This window comes from Scophthalmus maximus, chromosome 7, assembly GCF_022379125.1.
Source record: "Scophthalmus maximus strain ysfricsl-2021 chromosome 7, ASM2237912v1, whole genome shotgun sequence".
Lineage (NCBI taxonomy): Eukaryota > Metazoa > Chordata > Actinopteri > Pleuronectiformes > Scophthalmidae > Scophthalmus > Scophthalmus maximus.
The window spans coordinates 25315001-25326543 of NC_061521.1; the positions used below are offsets into that span (position 1 = coordinate 25315001).

General features: G+C 44.4%; 2 protein-coding genes across 2 annotated transcripts in view; both read left to right on the top strand.

Moving 5' to 3' along the window:
* Positions 1-2623, top strand: part of slc12a3 (solute carrier family 12 member 3) — a 12872-nt gene extending 10249 nt beyond the window's left edge. The window contains exons 20-26 of the mRNA XM_035641849.2: positions 36-113; positions 201-299; positions 413-524; positions 680-766; positions 1042-1180; positions 1306-1373; positions 1923-2623. Of these exons, the coding sequence (XP_035497742.1) occupies positions 36-113; positions 201-299; positions 413-524; positions 680-766; positions 1042-1180; positions 1306-1373; positions 1923-2064 (725 nt within the window). The 3' untranslated portion in view covers positions 2065-2623. The remainder of the gene's footprint in view (positions 1-35; positions 114-200; positions 300-412; positions 525-679; positions 767-1041; positions 1181-1305; positions 1374-1922) is intronic.
* Positions 2624-3739: 1116 nt separating this feature from the next.
* Positions 3740-10854, top strand: herpud1 (homocysteine-inducible, endoplasmic reticulum stress-inducible, ubiquitin-like domain member 1). The gene is made up of 8 exons (XM_035641854.2): positions 3740-4139; positions 4882-4959; positions 5368-5439; positions 5611-5789; positions 6471-6581; positions 6676-7050; positions 8299-8407; positions 8493-10854. Exons 1-8 carry the CDS (start codon positions 3978-3980, stop codon positions 8682-8684), a joined length of 1278 nt encoding a protein of 425 aa, XP_035497747.2. The 5' UTR covers positions 3740-3977; the 3' UTR covers positions 8685-10854.
* The last annotated feature ends 689 nt before the right edge of the window (positions 10855-11543 follow it).

Genomic DNA, 11543 nt, shown 5'->3' on the forward strand with positions numbered 1-11543 from the left:
TGAATTCATGTTCATGTTTCTTTTGTTCTTCTCAGTCAATCCAGGCTTCGATGGAGGAGCAGAGAACATCAACACCATCTCGGCCCCGTCCTGCATTCAAACCAGCATCACATGTATGTGCATGTTCAGATCATAAATCATTAGGATTGGATTTATATCACATATGGAGCAAACTCTAACGTTTCTCGTACTTCACGCAGCTTCTGTGTCCACTGATCCAGATCCTCAGCCCAGCTCAGTGTTTCAGGAGAAACAGGGAAAGAAAACCATCGACGTCTACTGGCTGTCTGACGACGGAGGTCTGATCATCCCTCCGTCCCTCCGTCACCTCCTTCGTCTCTTCTTCTCTGAACGACATCATCACATGTCAGTGTGTGTGTGTGTGTGTGTGTGTGTGTGTGTGTCTCTCCAGGTCTCACCCTGCTGCTGCCCTACCTGCTGACTCGCAGGCGGCGCTGGGGCAGATGTAAAGTCCGAGTGTTCGTGGGAGGAGAGGCGGAAAAGAAGGAGGAGCAGAAAGAGGAGTAAACACAACGTTTCATTGTTTAACTATGTTTTTTTTTCAATTTTTAATCAAGGTTTGGAAATTCATGTTAACCTGCAGTTACTGCATTTGGCCACATGAGGGAAGCAGAAACAAGTTGTTAAATTTACAATTATTTATTTTTTCCCCCTCCAGGTTGTTGGAACTGATCAAGAAGTTTCGTCTCGGTTTCCACGACGTTGAAGTTCTTCCCGACATCTTCCAGCGTCCGCAGCCCGCGAAGTGAGTGAGGCGGACGAAGCTGGTGCATGACAACGAGAACCACCCGATGCTCGTGAAGCCTTTTTTCTTACGCTAGGTCGAGATTCTGGGCGTTTTGAATCTGCTTTGTTCACTGTGTTCTTCATCTCCTCCATGTCGACTGTTGTTCAATTTGTCCTGGGACCAAAAGGACAAAGAATACTACTACCAGTACAACTGACGTCCTACAGTCCTGTCGATGTAAATGCTGCCTTGGTACTTTTTTAAATCGAGCCTCCGTGTGTCCGTCTCACCAGCGTTCATCAGTTCGAGGACATGGTGAGTCGCTTCAGGCTGGACACCAACCCCAAGCAGGACTCTGATTGTGGGCCGCCGGGCCAGCGGGAGGGGCCCTGGATGATCTCTGAGGAGGATGTGGAGAGGAACAAGGCGAAGGTCGGAATACCACGCACGCAAACTCACCGAAAACCTGAGTTACTCACACGTGGCTACAAAACATATAGAATCATATATCAGAAACTTCTGATTTTTTTTTCTAAACTTCCCTGTGGAATATTCAGTCTCTCCGTCAGATCCGTCTGAACGAGGTTCTGCAGGACTACTCCAGAGAAGCTGCTCTGATCATCATGTGAGTACAGTCCTTCTTCTATTGGCTCGTGGCCGTGATACTTTCTTCAGATGATTCAGATGAAGACAGATGATCCAGAACACAACAAAAGATTCCAACCGCTCCTCTCCTCTCCGGGGGGAACGACCCCCGACTCTTTGCTTGTCGTCTGCCAGTTTAGTAAGAGCTACAGTGTGTAATATTTAGAAGAACTTATTCACAGAGATTGAATATATTGTCCATAACTATGTGTTCATATATGTATACTCAACTGTGAATGAGTTAAATACAGTGACATGAGGTGGACCCGACCTCCGTGTGAGTCTCCATGTTTCTACGTCGTGTTGAATACGGTTGTTGAACTGACCGGTCCGGACTACGTTGAATTGTCGGACGCTGCCGGGAACCGGAAACGGAATCGGTGGTGCGCTGCCATAAAGTGTCCCCTGTCGGTCGCTCGGTTGGTTGCAGAAATGACACACTGGGGCTTTAATCGCTTCTCTTGTGGATGTTTGAACTTCTTGTTAGTTCACAGTTCTTATTGAATCCTCCTTCACTGTCTCCTGACAGCACCATGCCAGTGGGGCGCAGAGGGGTGTGTCCCAGCACTCTCTTCCTGGCCTGGCTGGACGCCCTGTCGCGTGATCTGAGACCTCCCGTCCTATTGGTCCGAGGAAACCAGGAAAACGTTCTCACCTTCTACTGCCAGTGACTCGTCTCCTCGACTCTGATGCACTTACTGTCCTGAGGTTTTTTTTCTATCCTGTGTTGCCCGTGGCGACGCCTTGATGACTGTATTCATGATTATCTGATCACTTTATTGATTCATAACGTGTGTCAATTATACGTTGTAGTCTTTTAGAGGGAGGTGCTACTGACGTCCTGGAAACATATACGATACATACATACACAATATACTGTCAAATTATGTGCACATTAAAGGTTTCTGCCCTTTCCCTTAAATTTGCTTATGGCACACAGTTAGTTATTGTTGTAATTAACATGGTTTGATTCACTCCGTGTTTCCGGAGGCATGTGTTATTATATATAATGAGACTGTGAGTGTGCAGCTGCATATTCATCAATCATAAATAGAAACTCCGCCTGTCTCATGTTAATCAATAATGTGCTGATTCTGAGCAGCGCCACATGTTCAACTGTGCCAGTTGATAAAGACTTTTTGTTGTTGTTGTATTTATAAATCCGTCCAGAGTTGTTGACTGATGACTCAAATTGTCAGAAAATACAGAATAAACTTGTAGTTGAATCTATTTGTTGTATATTTTTATGTATACATATATACACACATGCTTGTTCTACATGCTGTGGGAAAGCCGACCATGTGGCGCAGCCGCCGCCCTCGAGACACTGAAATCTTATCTTCACCACAGGTGTTTGCTCCTGTCGCAGACCTTGGCCTTTGACCTCTCTTATGAGACCATCATATTTGTTTTTCCAGTCGTGTGTTTATTTTATATCAGACTGTAAAGACGTGACATTCATCAGTATGCCATGGCATGATACAGTATATCCTCACAATATAAAGTGTCTTGTGTGTTCACACGTTGTGTTGCAGTCTTCATAGTAAATGTTCATTGTAGACGTTTCCTGTTTTCAGTTCTTACTATTACTATTACTACTGTACAGACAATATGCAGGAAACGTGATCTGACGCAACTTTACCGGATAAACAAATTTGTCGGGGGGAAAAAGTTTAGGTCTTTTATGATGAGGACAAGAGCTCTCACTTTGTTTCGATTTGGCAAACTCACTTGAGAGGTCTTCACATGTTTACTTGATCTGGTTTTAGGGACAAAACCAGATCAAGAATAAACTTGTAGTTGAATCTACAAGTTTATGTATTATGTAGTAAAATGTATTCATTTTTAAATTTTTGCAGCGTGAGGAGCACAACTTTCTGAGTTATAAAATGTCAAACAATATATGGCAATAATAATATTCGAGCGGCGAGCGGCATATAATATTCTATATGGGCGTTTCATAACACAGAGCGCACGATGTAAACAAGAATGTAACTTAAAGCACAGATGAGAATATAAATTAAGGAAGATTTTTGTATTTTAGTGTCTTGGAGTATTATGAAATCACTATATATATAATGTATTAGATAGATAGATAGATAGTTACTTTATGTATCCCAAGCTGGGAAATTCCGGTGTAACAATTATAATTATGAATACGATTGAACTGAAAATAAAATAAATACAAATAATTTTAAAAAGCATCATTTTTTTCTACCCCCTACATATACATCTTTTTTTTTGGTCTACATAAACGATCTTCGGTGTCCGTGATGAATGATTACTGCGCATGCTCAGGGCGATTCCCCCCGAGAACCTCCACGTCTGAGCCCGAGCGCTCGCAGCCAATCAGGAGCGGCCACCGTGTGTTTGGAAACAACATTCCTCCTCTCCGAGGTCCCGAGTGACGGGGACGGACACACGGAGCGACGCACCGCCGCAGTCAACTCCACCGAGTCCCGGAGAAAAGTCCTTCATGTCGCTTCTGTCTTCGTGTCTCATCGCGTGTAGTTGACGAGCGAGTGAGCGACGGCGTCGTTTCCACCCAGCGCGAGACTTTTGACCGAGTGGAAGAGAAACAAACATGGACGCGGGGGATTCTCGAGAAGAAGGAAGGGCGACGATCACCCTCCTCGTGAAGACGCCCAACCAGGTCCGGGAGGACTTCGTCGTCGACGGCGTCCACCTCGACTGGACCGTGAGGGAGCTGAAGGCGCGGCTGACCACGGTCTACCCCACCGGGCCGGTGAGCGGCGAGCGAGCGAGCGAGCTAGCATGCTAACGTTAGCGGAACCTCACGACACGGGCCAGCTGTGATGAACAGCTGTCAGCCATTTCCTCTCTCTCTGTGTGTGTGTGTGTGTGTGTGTGTGTGTGTGTGTGTGTGTGTGTGTGTGTGTGTAAACAGTAGGGCCCGAGCGACACGGATCTTTGAGGGGCCGATATTAGGGAAGGAGTACAAGATTTCCGATACCGATACATCGGCCGATGTATATATCGGGTGACCCCCTTAAAGGGACAGTTCAGTGATTTTGAAGTGGTGGTTGTATGAGTTACTTATGCATAGTTAATATGTGACCTTATGGAGACGTGATCAGCGATGTCATTTGAGTTTGGAGGAGAAGTGGAAGTAGTGGAAGTCTGAGTTCCACCGCAGACCTCTCTCGACACACTTTTAAAACGTTATCTAATAAAATGAATTTCCGTTCAACTGTACGCTGGAGGACGTTTTTTTTTTCACTGCTTCAGTTTTCGGCCGATTAAGTTTGCACTTAAAGTACGCTTGGAAAAAAAGTGCAAACTTAATGGTCTGTCTGTTCTTTACCTCACATTTGCATATTCGACAGCGGTTGGTTTTCTGTGTTTGTGACGGTACTCGTTTTTAATTTCAAATTTCAGGGAGGTGAAACACAGGAATCTGAAGAAAAACACTGTTATGAGTGGAGGGAGACTTTAACCCAAAAAGTCTTTTCTTCTTCTGTCTTCAGGCCGTGAGCGAGCAGAGACTGATCTACGCTGGCAAACTGCTTCCTGACCACCTGCACGTAAAAGATATCTTCAGACAGGTTTGTGCCACGGATGTTGTTTGTCTATTAAGTTATTATGTAAATCTAATAAATGGTTAGTTTGAGCTGGGGACTGAGTGTATGTGCTGCTCCACTGCCGTTGTGTTGGTGAAAAATCTGAATCGAGCCTCACCCCACTCAACGTTGTCTCATAGAAAACGGGCACAAAAGATTTTTCCATGGCCGGCGAAAAGGGTTTGTTGTGTTTTATGAAACCAGTGCAGCGTAATATTCCAGTGTGTGAATCCCAGTGGAGGCTCATATTGCTGGTTATGATGAGAAAGAACCCACTGTAAGAGAACTCCAGCAACTGTCCTTTATCAGTGGAAATCTTTGTTTTGTTGTTACCTCAGAGACGGTTTCATGAGTAGTTCCTCTAATCAGACGTTTATGTCTCTCTTCTCTCAGACGGACTCCGTTCAAACGCTGCACCTGGTGTGTACGTTTAGGAATCAAGACCCAGCAGGAGCCAGACCCAAGGTGAGAACCGATGCTTGTTCAACTTTTTGTTTTCACAAAGTACTTTTGGCTTCACTGCGAATTCAGCGAATAAATGAATTATTGTATTATTATTTTTTTCACACTTTGGTTTTTCTTGTTATCTGACAGACACTTCTCTAAATTGTTTCAAACTCTTTTTGTTTCTTACAGACGACGGAGACGGAGCAGCCACACCCCTCCGGTTCCAGACCCACGGCTGCAGCCTCCGCTTCACCCGGTCCCAGCGGCTCCAACACACTCCAGACTCCGAGTTCACCCGAGCTGAGGCAGAGGAGACGGACGTCTGCCGCCGCCACCGCTGCTCCCGCATGGCCTCCTGCTGCTGCTGTGTAAGTCATGAAAGAAGTCGATCTGTTTTGAAGTCCCTCTCCAGTCAAACAAGTGTTTTTCTTCTGTGTCTGTCCTCTAAAATGTCTGACATGGACTCGTATCTGGTGTTTTCACCTTCCTCTCCTGGAGGAGGAGATTTCTGTGTCACTTCTCTGCAACTTGAAATTCAAACGAATCCTGTTACATTTGGTACGTCGCAAATACAAAACACCAATTGCTGTCGAATATGAAAATGTGAGGCAAAGAAAACCGGAAACTCCCAGTGCAGCGAATCATGAGAGGACAACGGGTGTGTCAGCAGACAGTTAGCGTTAGCATTAGCAGGTAGCATCCAAGAGAGGACGGCAGGTGTGTCGGCAGACAGTTGTTGTTCACATTCTTCCACCGGTCAACCTAGCGTGAGCAGCTGTGGTGGGCGGGGCCTGTGGTATTTGCATTTCATGAACATTCATACTCTCAGAATTCCTCAATGAGGGAGAGAGAGTGGATTTTTTTTCCAGACCCATTTCAGAGCGTTTTTTAAAACCCTTTTTGGGGGTCAACAATGTTCAACAAAATATTAGGCATAGCAGATTATTTATATATACTTCAAAACGTGACTGGAGGGTCTTTAAGTGTTTTTACAGCTTCTGCAACCTTCTGTACCTCTTATGTTCTATCTACGGTCGTTCTCTCTACAGGCCGGCAGCGCCGCAGATCGCCCAGCCGACGTTTCCCACCTACTCCCTGTACAGCCCCCAGCAGCTGATGTGGCTCCAGCATGTCTACGCTAGACAGTATTACATGCAATAGTGAGTTTTCATTTCAAACTATTTCATTTCCTCCACTCTGTCTGTCGTTGTGTCTTCTGTCCTGAACACGGTCGACTCTTGTTTGTCCCGACAGCCACGCAGCGTTGGCGGCGGCGGGCTCCGTCCCCTCCGCGCCGGCGTCGGTCGCGGCCGGCCCGTGCCCTCCCGTTCCCGCCCACCAAGTCCCGGTGCCTGCCCCGCTGGCCAATCAGAACCCCATCGACAACCTGCCGGCGAACCAGAACCCGGCGCAGGACGGCGCCTTCATCAACCCGGGCGAGGCCAACCAGAACATGCGGATGAACGCGCAGGGCGGGCCCGTGATGGAGGACGAGGAGGCGGTGGAGCGCGACTGGCTGGACTGGCTGTATTCGGCCGCCCGGTTCTGCGTTCTTCTCGTGATCGTCTACTTCAACTCCAACCTGAGTCGCTTCCTGATGGTGATGAGCACGCTGCTCCTCATGTACCTGTGAGTAGCGTCCGCTGTCACTTTGAACCTTCACAATAACAAAAAAAAAGAGGTTATGTTTTCACCCTTGTTTGTTAGTTACTTTAACATTGCGCGATACGTCTTTCAAAAAAAAAATCGCTGATTTCCTAGGGAATCATTGTGGATCCTGATTTATTTTAAAATTCAGATTCAGTGTTATATGAATATTTATAAATTTAACTTTTTGACAAAATGTAAAAAAGCACATTGAGGCTTTTTAATTCATGCAATGGTGAAAAAATTGACAAAGTAAATGAAATACTGTCTAAAAAAAGCGTGTTCAGTTGTTAGAAGTGTTTCATCATTTTCGGTTTCAGTTTCAGCCGCCAATTTTCATTTCGGCGCACATCCCTAAATGCAAGCGTCTGAAAGGAGGAAGTGTTTTTCTGAGTCTTCTACAGCTCGTCTGTGTTTGATTGGACCATAACATATAAACTATAAATGTAATGAGTTTAGTGACACTCATCTATTATGTTCAATTTACTTTGTTCCTTTGTGAAGTCAGCGTTTGTTCAGCGAAGCCTTCAGGATTTGTACCTTTTGAAAACCTGTTAGACCAGAGCTTCACGTTGGAGCTCAGGGGATTAACTGCTCAAGTGTCAGACCACAGGATACGGAGAGAAGTTAGTCTCAAAATGCTCTGAAATGTGTATCACATGATGGACAGGTGAAAAAAAAAGTAGGGACGCACCGGAATGAAAATTGTTGGCCGAATACCAAATTACCAAACAAGTTTTATTTATTCAGCATAGCAAACATCTTATAGCCTGAATGTGCTTTTTACTTCTTTTATCTTGATTTTCAAGGGAAAAAAAACTTGATTACAAAAGTACAATTTATTAATTGTTATATCACTTACATTCCAGCAGACATTATACCAGCAAAGCACAATATAACTTCAAATAAATTGATTAGAACAAAATAGAATATTTGATTTGCAGTCTCACAAATGCATTTTTCAAATCCACAAACAAAATCCAAAACAAATTGCTCACACGCGAAACCGTGTTTTTACAAACGCACACATCACAAACTGAATGAATATCAATATTTTACGGTCAGATTTTAGACTTCACATTGGATATTCTGTCTGATGATTCTGTTAATGTCTTGTCATTACTTTATTGTATTTAATTTTTAGTTAGTTAGCTTTTCCTTCACTCTGTCTCAGCTCCTGTTGTTTTTAATGTCTGTCTTGATCTTCTCTCCCGTCCTCCTCGTCCACAGTCACACTGCCGGTTGGTTTCCCTTCCGACGGCGTCAGGTTCAAGGCCCCGAGCTTCCTCAGCCCGCCGGCGTCCAGCAGAACCAGAACAGGATCCCCGACCCTGATCCAGTAAGGAACCATGTGAGATTATCGGATCTTTATGACATTTACAGAAAAACGCTTTTTGTGATAACGGGTCGTGGTGTCTCTTCAGGCTGTCGAGCTCGCTGACGGACAACGGGACGAAGCCGCCGCCGCGGCCGCAGCAGTGGACGGACCTGACGGACCCATGACGGCGGTTTTAGTTCCTCCTCACAGGGTGTCCGCCGTGTGGACGGCCTGGGTTTTCTTCAAAACGTTCTTCTCCTCCCTGATACCCGAGGCTCCGCAGGGCGTGGCCAACTGACCGGGAGGGGACTGACGGACTGACGGACACGAACGATTAATCTCTCCGCGGTTGTTTTGTTTGACAAGTGGGTGGACGGACGATCGGGAAGAGGATGTGCGGAGCCGCAGACTCGATGAGAACAAAAGAAAGAACCTGTGTGACGTCGCTATAAAGTTCAATACCAGCAGAATGACGCTGTGCCAAACGCTCGAGTGGACGGGAAACAAAAGGACAGAAACGTCAGACATCACTCGAATAATAATCATAAATCATTCGCTGGATCCTTAACTCTCCATCTGACCAAACCTCCACAACTGGTTCATGGCTCAACCCAAAGTTTTGTATTGACTGAACAGCAGGTGGCAGCCGAGGGTAAGAAAACACTTCACTGTTGCACCTAAAAGTTTGAAATCAGCTCGTCTGATTCTCTCTCTGAACTGTCGACGCCTGTATTCGATATTTAGTTAAAGCTGTTTAACAGTTGGACAGATTTCTTTCACTTTCAGACTGTTTCCGGCTATGGAAGTAAAGAAAGGTCAAAAAAACTCCAGATTTGAATGGATTTATATAATATGTTATAACTTTCAGTTTCTAATAAGAAAATTCAAGTTTAAAGTTTTCCGACATCATATGGAAGTTGCTCACATTGATTTGGCTTCAAGTTGCTCAACTATATCGTTTTAATTCAGAAAATCTAAATCCAGAAGGGAGAAGTTCAAATGTGAACATCCGAGGTTATCGAGGAGAATCGAACGAGAGCCAATGGACTCAATCTGTCGTCTGACTGGTCGACTTCCGTTCAGTCAGTGGGACGAAAAAGATCTAGATCATTTTAATTCAGACAGATGTTAATCAAAGTAAGATTTTTAGTACTAATTGAATAAATATCTTCAACTGAGTTCACACCAAACGCAAAGCAAATTTTTTTTCTCTTGAGTTTGGCCGCCGGATCATTTATATTTACTCGCACGAGTGACGCATGTTAACACAACCTCAGAACCTCCGCCCCATTTCTGGAGGACGCTGACGTCAGTGACATCGGGAGGATCTCAAAGCTGATTGGCTTTCGCGACATTGCGTCACGCTTATAAATAGCTTGAGTTGAAATATTTCAACTCGAGCAAATGGTGCGAGTTTTGCCTCTTTTGCGTTATTTGGTGTGAACGCACCATAATTTGCTCATGAAATTCTAATGATTTTGCCTTTCTTTGCTTCCATACATTCACTTTACTGGATATGAAACCGCAACAGACTGAAACCCACCACATTCATGTGTTCATTAAATAAATATCATGATTCAGCTCTCATATAACTTTTCTTTTAAGGAGTTCTGTTTTGGGTTTTAATTATTATTATTATTATCGAGCGTCAGATGACAATGTTTTTCTTCCAGATCATTGGGTACATTTTCTGTCAAATATTGATATTTGGGAAAAGGAAAAAAAAAAAAGTATTGTAAAGTCTTGTAAATATCTGTACACAAAGCACTTTACAACATGTATCTTATGCAAAGCTTCTTTACCTATAGATGAGTTATGATTTATTTTTCTTCTCGTGAAGATTTTTTTTAATATAAAAACGATGCCTCACTTTTTAATTTTCTTTTTTTCTAATGTCAAGTCTAAAATCCCACACAAACAAAAAACAGGTTGAAGGTGAGTTCAGAAAATCTAAATCCAGAAGGGAGAAGTTCACATGTGAACATCCCAGGTTACCGAGGAGAATCGAAACGAGAGCCAATGGACTCAATCTGTCGTCTGACTGGTCGACTTCCATTCAGTTTGAATTATTTCTGATGTCAGGAACTTTCTGTTGAATTGAGGGAAACTGGCTCGTGGCGGCCGCTGTGTGTAGCCATTTTGGCTCCTTGTCACTCCACATTAGAAACTAACTGCCGCACCCTCTTATCTTATCGTGTTGACCGTCTCAGATCAGACACTTAAAACGACAATGACCTTTGGTTACTGCAAATAAAGGTCACTTTACTCAAAATCTTTAAAAGAAAGTTATGATTTTATAATAATTTAATGGTCTATAACAAGTGGGTTTAAACTTGACACTTAATGTTGAGACTTTAAGATTTTCTCTCTTGATTTGTTTCTGTGAGGATCTTGCTTAATCGACGAATGCTGCAGAACGAGTTGTGTGTCGGCAATAATGGATGCAATAAATGTTCTTAACGATAAAACGTCTCCTCGCTGTGCTGATTTGTGTCTCCAGGTTCGTGAGGACAGTGTTTCTACCGGTTGCAGGGCAAAGGCTGCAAACTGTAGAGTTTGTTTAACCCCCGTCGTGTTGTGTCACTGTGATGCCGTGACCTTGAATCCACTCAGTTGCACCGACCTCACTGCTTCCTGCAGCTCATCCACAGGCCGAGGCAGGACTCCCCCAGTAAACATGCGAGTCGTGTTTCTTCAGCGTCTCCAGACAAAAGACTCTTCAGCTGCTACACGTTCCACCGTCGTTCCCTCAGCGAGTCGCTTAACATCCGGTAGCCGCTGGGTTTATCATTGACTGACTTGTGGCGACGCGAATGAGAAGACGGGGAAACAAAAACCACGAGCCAAAAAAAGGCAAAGCAAAGAAAACAATCTGTGAATGCAAATGATGATATCATTTGAGTAATCATGAAACGGCTTCCTGGCAGGTTTTTAAAAAAAAGTCTGTTCTAAGCAATGAGCCGTGACCATCTCCAAAACCAGCAGCTGGTTGAATTTCCTTTTCAGAACCCGCTGCTTCACATTTCCAGAGGTGAGTGTGTGTGTGTGTGACTGATGACACGTGATAACACTTTCTAGTCCACCCACCGTGACACGACGTTACCCACTGGTTTGTGAACGGCCATTTGGAAGCCTCCAGTTTAGCATCTTCACCAGC

Bases quoted from the DNA above. Each gene is read 5' to 3' on its own strand.
- herpud1 (XM_035641854.2), top strand. From the start codon at position 3,978: ATGGACGCGGGGGATTCTCGAGAAGAAGGAAGGGCGACGATCACCCTC. The intron at 6,582-6,675 runs GTGAGTTTTCAT...TTGTCCCGACAG, and splicing joins AGACAGTATTACATGCAATA to CCACGCAGCGTTGGCGGCGG. The intron at 8,408-8,492 runs GTAAGGAACCAT...GTGTCTCTTCAG, and splicing joins GGATCCCCGACCCTGATCCA to GCTGTCGAGCTCGCTGACGG.